The sequence below is a fragment of the Diorhabda sublineata genome, chromosome X (genome assembly GCF_026230105.1).
Source record: "Diorhabda sublineata isolate icDioSubl1.1 chromosome X, icDioSubl1.1, whole genome shotgun sequence".
Classification (NCBI taxonomy): Eukaryota; Metazoa; Arthropoda; class Insecta; order Coleoptera; family Chrysomelidae; genus Diorhabda; species Diorhabda sublineata.
Genome location: NC_079485.1, coordinates 28574286 through 28593359, shown reverse-complemented (window position 1 = coordinate 28593359; position 19074 = coordinate 28574286). Strand labels below are relative to the sequence as shown.

General features: G+C 33.8%; 1 protein-coding gene across 10 annotated transcripts in view; it reads left to right on the top strand.

The window, feature by feature from the left end:
- The window catches only part of LOC130450687 (muscle calcium channel subunit alpha-1), a 106248-nt gene extending 87434 nt beyond the window's left edge, over nt 1–18814 (top strand). For 5 of the 10 annotated variants that reach the window (XM_056789218.1, XM_056789217.1, XM_056789216.1 and 2 more), the window contains 2 exons: nt 10404–10777; nt 18248–18808. In XM_056789218.1, coding sequence (XP_056645196.1) covers nt 10404–10777; nt 18248–18549 — 676 coding nt within the window. In that variant the 3' untranslated portion in view covers nt 18550–18808. Of the gene's footprint in view, nt 1–10261; nt 10294–10403; nt 10778–18247 lie in introns of all 10 variants that reach the window. The other 5 variants (XM_056789214.1, XM_056789215.1, XM_056789221.1 and 2 more) reach the window with 3 other exon arrangements.
- Nucleotides 18815–19074: the final 260 nt, after the last annotated feature.

Here is a 19074-nt window from a genome sequence, read left to right as displayed (position 1 = left end):
GAAATTCCCGGCCAAACCATTTAGGAACCTCCTCCAAAATCAACGTTTTCTTTTATTCAACACTACGTGAATCTTTCTCCAAATCTTCTGCAGAGTCTTACCATGCAAGCACGCTCTGCTTGAGAAGCGAACAAAGCCCCATTATTCGTCAAATCGTAGAGATGTTGATCGGTGGGCTGAGGTTACTTTGGAGCTTGACTCAAAGTTAACTCCTTTAGGTCTTCTTCTGACTGTTCAGCCACTCCTCGCGTTTCTCAGCTCTTGTTGAATTTAAACACCAGCGAGAGCCCGATTTCTCAGCGAAGTGCTGACAATGAATCAATCATCTCTCTCGGATGTTCACTTTTCACTTTCATGTTTCACTTCTCGATGACTCTGGCGTTGTCGCAGCTTTATCACTTGTTGTGTCCATTTTCAGTTATAATTATTTTCTGTTGTTAACCAAATGTGTATAGTTGACTTTTGATGACTAACTGATAGTAGTGGGTCCAATGAATAACCTTTTATCAGTTACCATTAATTAGCACTATTGTGGGGCATAAAAAAGGAAGTTACCCACCATAACATATTGTTGGACTGTGACAGCAAGGAATATGACAATATTTCATATCATTTTGAAGCTAATACTATTAGCCTTAAGATTCTACAAGAAAAATACAATGTCGTGTTTGTTTGCCAGTGACTAGCGATTGCAGGGGTGTCAACTGAGTCGATTTTTTTGTTCACGAGGGTATATAGCATGAACTTTCTGTATTATGGTACTGATTCTTGTCCATCACAAACTAAATGACATCTTATTCAAATTTTCAGAGTATTTTCCTTCCAGTTAAGAAGTGGGAAATATAATCACGGACTTCTGAAGTCACTCTTAAATTGTATCTACACACCCTCACGATATCACGTGAATTAAAGTAAAATGCCAATGAAAACACAGAGCTTACAATTTAGTACTTTTCGAGGCCTCACATGTGTTCGTGTGATCTGTCCCCGGGTAAATGACTCACATTACCACAAGTCACGTGATATTGCCATTTAATTCATTATTTGTTCAGAAATACTACGCCTCGTGTATCACGCGAGACATCATAGGTTTTATTTTTGGAATTATAAATTCCTAGAACAATTTAAGGTCACGTTTCAATATTTTACGTTGTTACTTTTTGGTTTAAAGTGGGGAAATGTTCTTCCCACTCTGAATAACGTTTTGAGTTTGCAAAACTCATCTTTAACAAGAAGCTAAAACTAAATAAAAGTTTCAGTACGGAAAAAATAAAGCAAAATTTCAAAATTAAGTAACTTCTTAACAGAACGTGATCTCACGTGACGTGGTGTTTACGCCTTACTGTCCCTTGACTATTTTTAAAAGAAGTGTTGGCTGATATGGAGCAACTGATTAGTATAAATAAGCACTTTAAAATGATGTGAGTTTCTCAGTAATTCACCTGTATAGTATAATTTGGATAAATAATAAAGTTTCAAAATATATATTTATCCCTTTGAGGTATTTAAAAATATTTTATTGTTTATCTGAGAATTATTCTCGTGATGAACGACGTATTTATTTGATTTATATATGTGTACTATCTGGGTCACCCACGTCTCAAAAAGTCATATCATTATCTCAGAACCTGATCAATTGGATAATCTTCGGAAGAATAACAGAACAGATAAGTGGAACAACTCGTAGCTTGTTGTTGCTTTATCGTACTTTGTATGTAGTAAAATTTAATAGGTTTGTTCCAACCCATCAAAAAACCGTCCTTGGTACGATGACGATTCTGCGCGTTGGAAATTACGTGTTCCAGCCGGGCGGTTAGAGATTACGCGTTCCAACCGACTTTGGAATCGTTTGTTAACCGTTTCCGGGACGGTCTTTTCGATACTTGGTTGATAGTCACAAGAACCGGAGATTGCGTAGAAAATATCATTTAAACGCTTCCGATAACCGTTCCAAGAACGGTCCCGACTAGCAGGTTGGAACAAACCTAATGTTGATTGTAATCCTAGCTTTTTTCCAATTGTCAACGCTTATTGGCGACCACGGCAAGAATAAGGGTGTTACAGAATTAAATTTGATAATTTATAACTTTTCAAAAACGAAGCGATAAGAAAAAATATAAATATTGAGGGATCGTAAAAATTTTAGATTTACAACTATCGTACTCTGAGGGACAAATTTTTTCTAAATTCTCAAGTGTCATAACTACTAAATGTGATAAATAACGATTTTTGTTGACACAAAATAATTTGTGCATAGAAAATGATACAGAGCGGCGTACTAGTTGGTTCCAATAGTCATTCATGCCACATTTTGAAAAATCTCATGGGAGATTGGGAGATGAGGAAGGGGGTTGAGCCAAATCTCACTGAATCTCACCGGGGGAGATAAAAAAATGTCTAAAAACGCCTGGCGTAATTAAAGGCCGCCCCCTTTTGATACACTTGACTGATGATTTGTTTATTTTTCTCGTTATTTCACCATCCTTGAGACTCGAAATGGAAAGGAGAAGTTCAGAAAAAATCACGGAAAATCATGGGAGGTGTTGTGAGATATCACGAGTATTTATCTTTTTGTTAAACGCCCGACTTCTATACAGAAAAGTTTCGCATGAGGTTGACTCGTCATTATTATTTTCTTCATTATTTTTATGAAAGCAACCTTAATATCTATTTGGAAATTTCTTTAATTTCTTATTTCTTAGACCTTTTGATATATTAATGCTTCTAAATATTCTTGATTTTAGGTGGCTTCTGTGTTAAAATTAATTTTTTTTGATAATTTTTAAAAGAAATAAGAAACGTCAAAATTCATCTTTCTTTTGAAAATTATCAAAAAAATTAATTTTAACACAGAAGCCACCTAAAATCAAGAATATTTAGATGCATCAATATTTGGAAATTTTGATAACGGTGCTCAATTTTCCAATTAGTTGTCTGTATCTTAAGATAATATTCTGATTTTTTATTTTTTTCCAATCTTTTGTAACAAAAAAAAACACGTGTTTTTGGGTAAAGGTGGAGGGGTAGTGCAAGACCTCATGACTTATCACCATGAGAAAAGGGGGGTTGAAAAGCTGCTAAAAAACATGATATGATTAATGGACGACCTCTAAGCTGGGGATTTTCTAAACTCAAAGAACATAATGGAAATTCGCCGCATGTATTTCTATTCTGAGACAGTATCTGTAATGTGACGCATAATAGGTCATCTCGAACCATGTGACTCTGAACGTCGGCAATATTGTCGTGGTGAACAAGGTATATCTGTTTATTTTGTATTATAATGACAATTGTTTTCAAGACTTTTTTTAGTAAAATTAATATCTTGGTTTTTTAGAGGATGTCTCATATATAATGCCAGTGTCCAATGTTCATTGTGTATATTAAATAATTATACAAAACGAAAACCTGGATATTTCTATGGTTTAAACCCAACCTTCAATAAGCTCTTTGTAAAAAAAATTCATTAGACTCAGATGCAAAAAATTTTCAACATCTCCTTTGGATTTAAAGTTTTTCCACCCAAGAATTTCTTTATGGATCTAAATAAATAGTAATCTGACTAAATGCTGGATATAATGGAAGTTCAATACGACCAAATTATTCGATCTTGTTCCTCGTAATTTTCGCAGTATGTCATTTAGCCGTAATGGGTTAATTAAACCTGGATATTTCTCTGATAAAACCTCATACATTCGCATCAAATCAGGTCAACTATATACTGGATTGCTTTTGAAGTAGAATTAACCTTCATAATTCCACACACAACACGACTTTCCACTCGAGCCGATCTCCATTTGCGACTGGTTTGTCCTTTGTCGAAACACTGATTTTGCATATTCAAGTTGTTTAGATAAATCCATTTTTCGACAGTACAAAGAAAGTTTCCACACCATTATTCGACGTTTCTCTTGATTCTCTGTATTCTACAGCTTCTCTTGTAACCTCAATATCTTACAAAAGTGGACTACCTAAGCGCGAACGATATTCAAGTGCCAAATCTCCACTATTGAAACGATTTCAAAATGGCTGTGCTTTCACCTTCAATTTCACATATTTCTCTTGCTACCACAGCTGCTTTTTTGTGATTCTTGTACTATATTAGCTACAGGATCTAGGAACAGGATGATTTTTTTGCCTGTTTAAAGGATATTCCCAATAACTTAGGCTCACTGTCAGAATAATAAAGTTTGACCAAATTACACACTACTTTGAATGAGTGATATATAATCTTAAAAGAGGGAGAAGAAAATTATTTAATTTTTTCTCTGCTCTTCGATGGTCAACTTAGCCACAAATCAGTCACATTGGTCAACGTTATAAGTTAAAAATTTTAAATAAGCATTGATAACAGCTATGAGTGCAAAAAAAGCTCCAGTTTCCTCCAAGATTTGAAAGGGCACTTTTAAATTGGCTTAATTTGTACTATCCTGAAAGCCATAAATAGCAATGCAATGATCGATTCAGAAAAATTCCAGATTTTCTCAAAACAAACAGCGCAGAGATTGAGAAGTATCCATAGTACTACATGTCATCCGCGGTGCATAAAATTTGGTTGCTGAAATAGTGCAGAAGTCGATTCTTCCAGTGGAAATATTGTCGAAATAGGCACAAGAAAATAGAAAGAAATAGAAATAGGACTATCAGATTCAAAAACTCGCGGAAAATGTCTCATATATCTACCAACGAAGACGTGTTCTACTGGATCCTTTTATTAAAAAAATGAGAGCAGAACCATAGAAAAAGCACCTCGAAATCCGTGATGCAGCTAAGGATCTGTCAATTTCATCTCTTTGAATTGGAATTTTTTTCAAATTGAACAACTTTTGACTTTGAATCCCTAGTTTTATTATTTATAAAATTCTGCAGTTTTTAAGCTTCATTGAGTTTTTAATTCTAAGCATTATTTAATTTAAATATACACTCCAAATACTTGTTGCAACTTGCTTTGATAAGAACAACCTATCACGAAAATTTCAGGAAAGAAATTCTCCAATTTCTTATTTTGAGTTGAGTTGAATGAGACCAAGCCCAGGTTTCTTTGTTAATCCTTTCTCGATGTATTGAATTTTTTCCGCTATTTCCCATTCGGCCATACTATTTAATATAAAATCGTAGTACGTCGTCAGTAAACAATTGAAAGAAAGTAAAGCAATTGCACTCTTCATAAAATTAGAGATTAGTCTTAACAAGTTACGACATGTTTACAATGATGCATAGGAATTTTCACATATGAAAACTGATATTACCTACTTATGTGTGTATTTCCATCAACATCATTGAATACTTTCTTTCTTCAATTTCTTCTTCGACCTTTTTACAAAATTAAAATATTGACGCTTAAACCTATTTGCATAATTATATTAATCAATAGATCACCTACAATATGAATAATAAAATAAAAATCTGTACTTGTACTACTAATACTACTAACTTTTTTATCTTCTGTTAAATTTTACTTCAATTATTCAGTTCTTTAACTGACAGCTTCAAAAATGTCCAACAAAACGTCTAACTCGATCAGAAGTGTTTAACTCAAAATCTAACATTTCTGACTTACACGAATCTCCTCAATCGCCGCTTTTAAGAGACATGCATTCGCTTATCTTTTGATTAGTCCCCTCTTTAATCAGATATTGTTATAAATCCCACAATGTCTCTACTACCAAAACCAACAACTGCACAAAATACCGATCCATCAAACACCACTAATAATCTCTTTAAAGTAAATAACGTAGCGTTTGTTCCATAAGTCAATATGTCGGCTGATTGTGATGTCATCCCCAAATTATGTATAATTTTTTTACGTCTAGTGAGAAGCTAGCCTTATCCAATTAACATCCTTTCTTTCCGGGATTAATATTCTACCCAGCGATCAAACGGGTATTGTTATTAGGGATGGCGATTATTTCCAAAAAAAAATCGATTTTCAAATCGATTCGAATCGCAATCTGATGAATAGATTTACAAAAACTTCCAGGTCTAGAAGATCGATTTTTAAGAAATCGATTTTTTTTTCAACTTTATATTTACAATGTAAATATGAATCGATTTTATGATACATATGAAAGATATAATAAACAATCTCTGGTATCATTTATCAGTAAAATCAGATTTCTTAGTTCAGGGAATTCGTTAATAACAATTATATTTATTATGTATATTTATTGCCATATCAAATATCAGATCAGGTATAAGAGGAGACAAGTTTACTGGGATACTTGCGATGTTGCCGGCAATTAAAAACAGGTGCTTACAAGAAACAGATGATCCCACGATCCCAGATAACCAGTAAAATATGGGATGCTTAAATTCTTCTTTTAAGACCTTTAACCGGCAACACCGTAATATTACGAGTATATTATTAAGCTAATTGTAATTAATTTTAAGGTTTTTACCATAATAGAAAAAATCCAATGTCGATTTTCAAAGGTAAAATATCGATTCACTGAATCGATACAGAAAACATATCGATATAAAAAATTTATTTGATCCAAGGAATCGATTCTTCGATTAATAGATTTCAAATTGCCATGTCCAATAGTTAGTAATCAACATGTCACAATATAAGGTTTTGATTTTGATGCGTTTTTAAAACATAGTGAAACTCGACACGTTGCAAATTTCAAAAAATATTGGAGTTTTTATATATAAATACATTTTTTGATGACAATTCTGTAACATCCTGCGTAGATATCGGCGTGCTGTCGATTAATAATATTTTAGTATCATTTCATTTAGCATCGTAGATTTTCGATCAATGCAGATAGCTACATCGGCTTTTGAAAATAAATTATACAAATTATCATTCATCCCTCATTTTCATAAAGAAGCAAAGTCGATAATAGCAATATGTCTATGGTTTCCTTGGAATTAAAATATTCATTACAAAAAATATATAATCAACAGAAAGTAATTTAAAAATCACAATAATAATTTATTATAAAGGTATGCGTAATTATAATTTGAGTGATAACTGTTTAAAGTTACCTAATAATTTATTCGATTTTGTACATACTTTATCCGATATAAAAATTGATGCACGTCATAGATCGAATTTAAACAACGTTGCCAGAATAATATAATAGTAGACAAATTGAAGAAATGAAAAACAATATGATTATGATAATTTAGGACACAAAATTTTTTGCATTAACTTTAGTTAATAAATATATATGTATATGCGAGGTGTGACCATCAATTTTGTAGAATTGAGTAAAGTACTCAAAGTATCCAAATCTGCCTCGCAGAGGGGCTCTCTCTTTGAGTTCTTTTTCAAGTCGATAAAAACTGATTGACTTATATCACAAACAACGTTTCGTAATTCAATTTTCAGGGAAATCTATTCGCAAATTGCATTTGGTGTACGTAGATAAGACAAGCGTGAATTAGTAGAAGACGATTCAGGTGAAGTATCACCTCTTTCCTAGTATCGGCACGAATATCGATCGTCTCTGATCGGTGCCTAACTATTGTTGTTTGATTAGAGAAGGAAACGTCCGCAAAATGTTACACAGAACACTCATGAACAAAAAAAATGAAAAATCGATTTGTCGTGCTGCATTCGTGACGGCAGAAGCTCTATGAGTTGTTTGAATGATATCAGATTCGTAATGTTTTTCTTTTCTTATCATAGTGGCATAAAAGAATCGGAAACAGTCGAAATTTTCGACATCAATTTGACAATGTCGTATATAATCTTGCCAATTTATGAATCTGTCAACTGCCACTTGTCGATCATAGATCTTCAATCGGAACACACGAGGTGTTAATACATAATAAAACTTGAGCTGTGTAAAACTTTTTACGAAATAATGTAAAAATTTTAATGTATTATAAGTCATTGACTCGAATAATGAAATGAAAGACTGTTCCGAACTGATCGAGATTGCCCAAAACGAACGAATGTAGTTTGAAGATATTCAATTTGGAAACGAATGATATCAATTTTTGTATTATGTCTTAGTATATTACAAACTTCCATCTAATTGATGTTTCCATACGAAACAGTAATTAAAACTTACATATTTTTGACAAAGTAAATAACACAGAGTTTAAATTTTTTTAACTCTAATGCGTTTGGTTGTTTCCGCGTCGTATTAAAGAAAATATGTTTGAAAGCTATATAAAGAACATTATCATCGATAAGGTGATGTGGAAACTAATTAAAATGTTTAATGGATAACAGCCGTTAAATGGGCTACTGATTACCTTAAATGGCTTCTTCTGGGAAATGTAATGTTTGGACATGCACAACCTGGGGATTAGTCAAACCGTAGTCTTAAAATAGTCCAGTCAAATTATGTTTGTATTTATTTAATATGTTTTTGTTACATGTTTTTTCTTGTTCAGTACACCAATACAGAGCTAATGTATAAAATTAAGGTAATAACTTTTGGCAAAATTGTAACTATTATGTCTAAAGGGTCATAATATGATTATTTTTATTTTGAGAAAAAAAATTGCACAGAAATTTTTGACACTTATTGACGTCGCAAATTGGAAATCGGCCAAATTTATGTTTTTCGATTTTTTGTCATAAAAATTTGTTTACTATTTATACTAGTTTACAGGTTTTCATACCCCAGCTGAAAGTTGTTATTCTGTTATTCGTTTAGGTAGTAGTATCCAGAAAAAATAATAAAATTTTTTCACGTCTGGTCTGGTCTGTTGCGAGAAGCGCACGTGCATCGAGCGCACAAGCACATTTAGAAAACATTTCGTGCATCTAGCGCACACTGCCTGTGTCGAACGATCGTTCGACGAGACAAATATTTTATATAACTTTAAAGTAGGTTTCTCCTTTTCAGATAAATGGCTTTGAAACAGAGAATCTTTCATAATTTTAGGGATTGGGTCAACAAATATACCCTCTTTCAGTTTTCCTTCTGTAATTTTTCGAAATTCCGGAAAGCATCACTGTTTTTGTCAAGCACACAAAGCAAAAAATTTTTCATTAGCCCCAATTTGATGTGTAAAGGGGGTAGGGTGACGTTATTGGGATCTACCAACAGCTCGTGTTTAATATTCATTTTGCCCACAATATACTCATTCCGAATAGCCATTTTTTATTACATAATTATGTACTGCCCCACAAATAAAGGAAACAGCATTATTTTGTGTAACCACCCTGCAATCCCAATAACATACCTATGACCTTTAAGTTGCCGCACAGTTTCCATTTGTTCTCTTTATACTTTATTAAATTAATTAAAATACTCATCGTTTCATAGCAATCTTTAAAATTCACTGCGTGTCTTATTGGTATGAAGGGTTTTTTTATTACCATTGTGTAATAAAACAGCTTTTAGACTTTATTTCGAAGAGTCTCTGAATAACCGCCACTCCATTTTATCAAAATTTTGATTCATTGCTCCAAAAAGTCAGGGGATATCAGTACAATAACAACTCACCTTCACTTCAATATTTGATTGCAGGTAAAAGTGTAAACTAGTATTATCAATTTAAACTACAGATTCTGATCTCGATAAATTAATTATTCATTGCAAAAATACATTTTAAAACTTTTTAATTATTGGAGGAATGGGAGGTCATATCGATACAGGGTGAAGCTTATTCTCTTTTTATAGTGTTGTACTTCAATTGCTCCATAATAAGTATATTTTGTTGATTTAAATTTGGCTTTAAAGAACGAACAGTTGATTTAGGGATTATCGTACAATTTTTATCTGTTAAAATTTATAGGGGGCGAATTAAGAAGCGGGTCTTACAAAGGGGGCGTGTGGTACAAAAAGGTTGAGAAACACTGATTTAGGCCAATCGCGTGTTAACTAACTACTATATAAGAAGAGAATAACCTCCACCGCGTGAAGATTGGATCTCTTTTCCCTGCAATAACTGATCTTGAAGAAAAAATTTCCTTAGTAATAAGCAATTTTTTATTTTGCAAAAAATCGAAAAAATTTCGCCTTTTTTCTTTTGCGACGTATATCATCGACAAAACTTAATTAATATATTGACAGTGATATGAACAAAATTATAATCTTCGATTTTTCAAGCCATTTTGACTGGACTACTACAGACACGAGATGTATACATCTTTTCTATAATAACCGTGAATTTTAAATAGACGCGGTTTAAATCTGGAAGTTTTTCTTATCTTTTCTATATACGTAAAATTCCCTATAAATAAGATATTTTCTAAATTTATTAAAATCAATTCTGAGATAATGAGACTTTTTAAGGAATATAGTTGGATCTTTGTTGAAAAATAAGAGACAAATCGATTATAATGTTTCAGTAAATCTGGCTTCCTGCACCCTAACTACAAGGGTAAGCGAAAGCTGGTGTGATTTGTGCCTGTCGTTTTGATTTTATTTTTCCTTTGTTTTTTTTTTAACGTTTGATTTGATGGCTAACTGGTTTGGTGATATGTTTGCTAGTCTGCAGAGTGACAAAACGGCAGCGGCGGAGCTGACGCCCCCGACCCCACCACCGCGCCGCATTCGTCTTGGACTGGGGGGCGGTTGCATGCCAGCCTCAGCCACACCTACATCTACACCCACGCCCTCATCTGTGCCTGCGCCTACAGTGGCAACGCCTGCGCAACAAGCACCGAGCTTTAATCGTATTGCAAGCGGGCTTAAACTCGCTCAAGCGCAAGCTATGGCAGTCACAGGATTTTTGCCAGAGCCTACGCTTGGCGATTTGCCCCTTCCTCTCGGGAGATTTCACCCTTCTGCCTCTGAATTTGAAGGAGATAGCCGGCATGCGCCTTGTACTCTCCTGAACCACAGGGCTTCCTTCCATGGCAGAGGTTAGCCCTTTGTTGGTTATATTAAACTTTCGACAATCATCTTTCATTGAACATTCCAATACATACATAGACTGTCCTCTAAATATCTACCTTATAAGGTATTAATAAATTTATAATTCTGAGTATGTATTGTATAATGTTATTTTGAAAACTTGTTGATAGGTAAACTGGCACATTTCAAATGTCACTAAATCACTGTTATCTTGGGTTCATCAATATAATATAAACATACAAACTTAATATCTCTCGTGTTACTCTCAAAGCTACTTTGGTTATAAGTTTCTTTCCCGCAGCTGTACCATGGAGGTTTTCCAATATATTTAATGCTGATGATATTCGGAATTGTACTTCAGCAAGTCTTCTTATATATACCACCCCCTCAATCCATCATATTATTTGACAATGTCTTGTTTGTTATAAAACCTATAATATGGTGTATGGTGAAAACATTTGCAGTGTGTCTAGTTAAAAAAGTAATTTATCTTCTTACAAACCATATAAATGTATGCAAAACTAATGAGTTGTCTTCGCTTTCGACAAAATAACCACATTTATAAATACACATCATTATTTGATCTAATCAATTTGCATGATACTAATCACACCGTTACTCCCATAAAAATTTGCTTTCGTCATTAACCAAGAGAAATTCGAATTTTTTTTGGTTAATACTATAATTTTTAAATGTCGAACCACAAATGTCACCTTATCAAAATATTTAGTTGAAAAAATTTATTTGATTTGATATTCAAGTCCATACTTGTGATCCCAAAAAATTAAAAACTATTTAAAAATACAGACCACTTTTTAAACTTGGTTTATGCATCCAAAATAAAAAATTAAACATTAAACTAACGAACTAAATTCCTTGAAAGATACTGAAATGATACTTGTAGTTCATGCAGAAAATTAACAATGAATTCAATTTAAAAAAGACTTCGCCAACTATTAGTTCAATGTGATACTTCTATATGTACAGTTTCTTTAAGTGGAAGCATGTTCCACCTCGGTTCTGCGCATTCTCAAGCATGCGCAGTATATATAAAGTGTCTCGAACGAGAGAGAAAATTAATATTATCCGCACCGTAACGTAGGGACGTTCTTTCCCATACAACTGTCCATAGAGGAGTATTATATATATAGTAATTCTCCAAAAATCGTCAGGTTCTTTGCATTGGGGGTATTGTTTTGATTACAGCATCCTTGTTTTTTAGTTATGAAATTATTATTTATGTTATAGCGCCGATTTCCTCTGTGGTGTTTTATTTTTAAAACTGATATAAAAAAAATAGGAAAAGCAATGTTTGGGTAAATATTTACTTTTCAACCCCCACTTCGTAGGAGGTTGAAATTTCAGGGGATGGTACGGGTAAGTGTTCCATTTACAAATATTAAAAAACTAGCCGTCGGTCACCCTTAGAAAAAAAGTTATGGAGGGGGTTAGGTTAGGTTAGGTTAAAGTTTTATTTCACCCCCCACTTCGGAGGGGAATTCTTTTCGAAAGAATTGGGAGATCAGGGAAGGAGGGCAAAGGAGCTGTGAGAAGAAGCTTGTTGCAAATAAAAATCCTCAAGACATAAACAGGTGTAGGTTACATTTCAATAATTCCATATTTGCTATAGTTTGGAAATACCTGTTTTTGCAATATTTCAATCCTCGTAAATTTTTTTTGGGGGTTGACCGCCGGGTAATTCCAACGGAATTGTTTTCAGGATGCTCTAGACATCCACTCTCGGCAATCCCAACCCCAACCCCCTCCGAAGTAGGGGTTGAAAAGTAAATATTTACCAATGTTTGAAAGTCAGCAATGTCCTTTAGGCGATGGAACACTTATAGACAGTGTCACACACACATTTGTATGACTAAAAGGATCCATATAAAGAAATTTCTAGATTATCCTTAATTTGCTGCATAAACCAAAAAATTACCACCAAGAACCTAACCTGCATAAACCAAGTTTTAGAAATATTAGAAGGAACACTCCAAATACAACTAATGTTTTTATTAAAATAAACATCCCTAAAATGCTAATTACAGCCAGTTATTTATCGTTGACGCGTAAAATTTCTTTTTGTGGGAAGGGCACAACATAAATGCTGAGTAATTTTTTCTTTATGTTGGTATATCTACTACAATAAACAAGTTCTCAGTTTTTCGAAATAATTCAGAGATTTATGCTCATTCTCTCAGTGTATACTCACGATATCCAGATACTTTTACCAAATGATTTTCGGAGTAATGTGAAGGGTTGAAATATCGAGAAAACCTTCAGGATATTAAATATTAGAGGATGTAACAAAACGGATCGTTCCTATATTAACTATATCGAATTTGCTATTCAATATTTAATTGACAAAATATTCATACATATTTGAATTTCGTTGAAATGTTGTGACTGCAACGTGCTTGTTTTGCTTTAGTGCTTGTAACCCTTTATGTTCAGTTTTATCTATTGGCTGCATATATGTATGTCTACATAATTAGTTAATAGTGTAAAAAATAACTTATTTAGTTGTTATTAATTTTAGGAGTAACGGTGTTTATTCGTAGATGCCGACCAAGGACTTTTCCACAAAGCATACGACGGTCCACTTAACCAAATCTGTCAGACGACAGTCTGACATCACAAATTACACGACATTACCTCATTTCATAATAAAATATAAACATAATAATAAATAATGTAGTTGCTTTCTTGTAAACATCACACAAGAGATTAAAGAAATATTAAATGGGCGTAACATGAACATGGTTCTTGTTAATATCACCAAGATAAAAGCTTTCTTAAGACAGCGACACGCTTGTTATTTAGGGTACATTCCATTTAATTGGGCGTACAGGATGTGGTGAGATGGGTCAGAACACGAAAAAGATTCTGGACGGATCACGTAGAAAGAATGCCAAAAGACAGATGGGCAAAGGGCCAAACGTACAGGATTGAACAGGACCTGGTCCAATTGAATGAGGAACAAGAGAAGAAGATTTCACTTAACGTTCACGACCGCTAAAAGTTCCGTTCCAATAACGTAAAAAGGCAGTAGGTGGAAGTTATACGCACTTCTTCAACGATGTAGGCCTACAGTATAATAGGTTGGTGACAACATGAAATTTGGAATAAATATATAAACTCAAAATGAATGCCCCTGAATGCATTTTTGACCCAACTAACCACACTTTCAATGTAACACCAGTTTTGGGATTTTAAAGTGACTATGGTTCGTTCACCGCTACGTATTGATGAAATCCCACTCTGCCCTACCAATACTTTATGGGGGGAGTTGGCGTAGGTGCCTTTTTCATTGATGGCAACTTTAATGAAGATAAATATGTAGAACTGCTCAAAAATAATGGCTTGGCCAACCTCTGGATGAGTGGAGAAATTATTGATGAAGTTGATGATGGTTTTGATCACTCCAGTACCTGAAGTTTTGTTTGTGCACGTGAAAATGTGACTCGTCACTCATCCATAGATTATTAACAAGCTCCTAATTTCCTTCAACCATACACAGAAATGTTTAGAAGAATTGCGGTCGGGAGCAGAATCATTTTCGTCCAATGCTTGAACCAGTTGAATTTTGAAAGACGTATGGTGCAAATCTGATCTCACGATTGTTCGCATAGACCCGTCAGAAATTCTAAGAGCGGCACTTTGTCGGTGTGTTGACCTTCGCGAGCTTCTTCCCACAGCAACCCTCACGCGTTCAATATTCTCAGGAGCTTGTATGGATCTCACACTGCCACCTTTTTTGCTTGTTGTTTCAAAATTTGTCTCCCTCAGATTTATAGAATTTACACTAGACACTGTCTGTTTGCGATTAACTTTAAAATGAGTACGAATACGACGCTGAGCTGTTACATAGCTACTAAAACGGTTTCACATCAAACGCTCGGTGCTGTTTTGACCACTATTCCATGGCGAATGAAATACTTTAATGAGGGAAACATAAGGGTAACTTTGACAACTCGCCCAACCCACTTTAATTTTAATTTCAAAAATGCAGGATTACTGACGCACCTCGTATAATAACTTTGGGAGCCAATAGTCCCTACAAATAGAATGTGGCTATTAAGTAATGAAACTAGTGTTGCTACAGAAAAAGTACGCATGCGCCAGAGGTTAGTAACTATAAGATGTTTAGCCTGATGAGATGTTTACCATGTTTGTAGACAAACCAGAGTAGCCGTTGCCTTTGTTTGTAAAGGTGCTGAATATACTGTTTACACCACCACTACACCAACACTAACAATTATACTGTCTGACGCGCGTTTCGATAACCAAGTTATCGTCTTCAAAGAAAGGTAAACTGTTTACCTTCAGTCTCTAAAGACGATAACTTGGTTATCGAAAAGCGCGTTAGATAGAGTAATTGTTAGTGTTGGTGTAGTGGTGGTGTAAACAGTATATTCAGTATGAATATCGCCAACGGAATTGAGTCTGTTGTAGCTGCAGAAGAAAAAGCAGCACGCTTCCTGAAGGAACTGCCATAAAAAAAGACTTCCTGCACTGTTTCGAACAATGGAAGAATCGCATGTAGTGAGACTATAGGTTTAGTAAGAATGCATAAATAAGTCGAAGTTATAACTCCAATTGAATAGACACTAATTTTCTTTCTACACGAATTTCATTTAATACGATTCTCCATATTCTATTCATTTTTCTTGGATCTTATAGATCACATAGGAAGAGATTTTTCTAATCCCATAAATTATACTCATGAAAAATCTATGAGGCTCGATTGATTTTGCCCTCACCGTGTATTAGTGCTTTTATTTTGACTCTTTATCAGCTTAGGTTTCCATGAATTATGTATAAAGACGAAATACATTTTTTACGCAATTTAGTTTGGTTTTGAGAGTTGAAAAAGAAAGACGTTTAGTTCTAAATATTACATAGATTTTTCAAGTATGACTAAAATTGATAACTCAAACTATATCTTCTATTATTGATTAGTAAATCGAAACATTTTAGTGAAAAAATCGAAATATTCTAATTAGGATGAGACTTTCAATTTACACTAAAAAAATCGGTATCTACGTTATTATTATTACATCAAAGACATCTACACTATATTCCTTTAATCATTTTACATCGAAAGAATTCTACAGGGTGAGTGTCAGCTTCAATTTTTATTAATTTACAGGGTGATTTGTCAAATTGACTATAAATTTTAATAAAATATTATCAAGTATTCGACTGGTATTGCTAAACTTAGAATTCCAGAATCGGCTTTAGAAAAATCAATTTAGCGATTCGTATTTAATATTACATCCTGTATGATATATATTTTTTTTTCAATGCAATAAGTGATTTTCAAATTACATATAGGATCAAGGAAAACGACATATGCGATAATGTTGTAGCATTTTCATTCAATTTATAATACAAGAATACATATTTTTTCTTTGTGTTTCTACTCCATGTATATTGTGTTAGTTTTGGTAGAGCTTTTAATTACTTTCGTTCAAAATGCTACATCAGTTTTCGACCACAGAATATGCTGACATAATTTTGGTTTATGGGTTTTGTAATGGTATTGGTAGAGATTCTTCTAGGAAATATCACTAGAGATTTCCTGATCATTGAACACCCATTCATCCAACATTTAGATCATTTTTCAATTATTTGCGAGAAAACGGTACTTTTCCTATTGAAAAAACAAAGGAAGATGACATTATTGACGTTGTTACCATGAATCTTATAATAAGCACTATACAATTAAGTCGAGAATTTGATGCTACTCAATCAAAAGTAAGTAGTCTTTCAGAAAAATCATCTGTACCCATATCATATTCAGCGACTACATCCTGCAGATGAAATCCACGGTTGAATTTTATAGATGGATCATCGAGCAACGCTGTATAGGACACTATTTACAGATGAAGCTCAATTTTCAAGAGAAAGGATAAATAATTCCTGTAATTCACATCTGTGGGCAGAAGATGCTATTCGAGAATGTCGTTCCCATTTAAGGTTTTCTATTAACGCGTGGGTTGGTGTTATAAGTTACCAATTAATAGGTCCCCACTCTTTGTATGGTTCTTTAAGAGGACAGGTCTATCTTGATTTTCTACAAAACCTTTTGCCGATTTTGGTTACCAACGCGAACGTTGTTATCTGAGGGATGTGTTTTCAGCATGAAACAACATCTAAATGATGTTTATGACAACAGGTGGATAGGACGTGAAAGTTCCATTTCATGGCCTTCAAGATTTATTTCAAATTATTTTCATTTTTTTCGGTTCTTTTTTAAACTTCTCAACTAATGTGTTAAAATATTTGCTCTTCATTGTTATTAGTTACTTTTTTTGTTGTTTGTAATTCGATATAGTAATCATTTTAGTCAAAATACTCGAAATTCATCAAATTTGTTAAATTTTTTTTCCAAGAAAACCTGGGAGATCTCCCTATCATTGTAATTTGATCATTATCACGATCAATGAACAATTTTTTTCTATCCTAAATTACTATAAGTGTCTTACTCAGTAGAAGCTCCTTCAGTTTTTATAACTACAATTATTATTGTCTGCACTAATATGTAAAATTCTGCACTTTGCTCTTCTTTCACACTAAGCACTTACTTAACTAACTCAAAAGGCTTCGTGCTCTTCAGTCTTCTCTCTATATTCGTGTTGTCGAGGAGCTGGATTCGCTGGCACATCCCCATAGTTGAATCCCGTAGGTCCATACTGGTTTCAGGATTTGTTCATATGCAAGTAGTTTATTATAATTTGGCAGTTTCAAGCAACCGATATATTTTCTTGTATCTAATACCTAGTTCTTCTCGTTTCTTTTTCATGTGAGGTTTATAGCGTAGCTTCGCATCTAGTATTAGCCCCAGATATTTTGTCGCTTGTGTCGTTTTCTTTGGTTATTTATGTAGTTTGAAAATTGCATTTGAAAAAATATTATACAGGTTGCAATACGAGTTTCTGAATTGATTTTTTCAAGGAGGGTATTGGAATTCCTATTTTCAGCTAATACCAATCGAATGCTTGATAGTAGTGTACTGCATCATGAAAAAAATTGAAGAATAAAATGTGTGATTCAAAATTTATGGTCAATTTCACAAATAATCGTAAATTAATAAAGAACATGGGTTTGGACTTTTTAGTAGCCACCCACCTTGAGAGGCTTTACATATGGTGGAAGTACGGAAAGTTCCTCATGAGTCACCCCATATAAATAACTGTGTAAGATTATTTTTTATACTGTACAAAGCGCACAAAGTAAAACTTACCGTTAAATTATTTTATAACTAAACACTAAATAAATGCATATTTTCAATTTAACAACACCCACTCTTCAACATGTGAAACTATCCCAGCAATTCAGATTTACACACAAGATGTTTTAAATAAATTTAAAAGTATTTCTGCAAAAATCATCTGTATATGTTTATTTAAAACACCTAGTGTCTACCTCGAATTGATTTTCATCAGTTTTTTTACCTAAATAGTTGATTGTTTCAGTTGGAGTCGGTGAGGCAAATGGCCACGTAGGCACAGAGCGTCTTAGCCATTCACTGCCTGGCAGTCCGGCCGACCGCAGACTTGCTTCTTTCGAAGTGGTGGGCTCTGCGGAAAGTTTGGTAGGCCGAATCCTAGCCGAACAAGGCTTAGGTAAGTACTGTGATCCGGATTTCGTGCGGTACACCTCGAAGGAGATGCAAGAGGCAATGGACATGACTCAAGAGGAAATGGACCGTGCAGCACACCAAATTCTTCAACAGGAGAAACTTATACATCATCCTTTACAGCAGCCACATTCATAGCAACACATATGCGAGTGTATCAAGTACACCCCACCACTCTATCAAGTGCCTAAACTCATTTCTTCTGGTCCAAAGAAGACTTTATATTAATAAGGTGTAGTTTTTTAACCTGGATTTTACTGATGGAAAGGATTGTTTCTCCAGTTGTATGTAATACATGTACAGGGTGTGAAAGTATGAGCATGGACTCTCATTATAATTTACCATTTTCTAATATCAAATGTGTCAAAATAATAATAACAATAAATCTTACTTTTCATTTAAATTAGTTTTTTTTAATTGAACAACTCTATGTTATATCTGGTAAAACAACACTGGCAATTACACTGTTTGACGTGCATTTCGATCACCAAGTTATCGTCTTCAGATTCAGTATACACTACTGGTCAAGAGTTTGTGCCCACCCCATAATCCATTTATTAAATTTAAAAATAATATACTTTAATTAATTTCTTTCACATTATCGAGGGAACGTCAAAAAGGTTGTTTTTAAAATCAAAAATAATACTGTTTGTTATTTGTTTA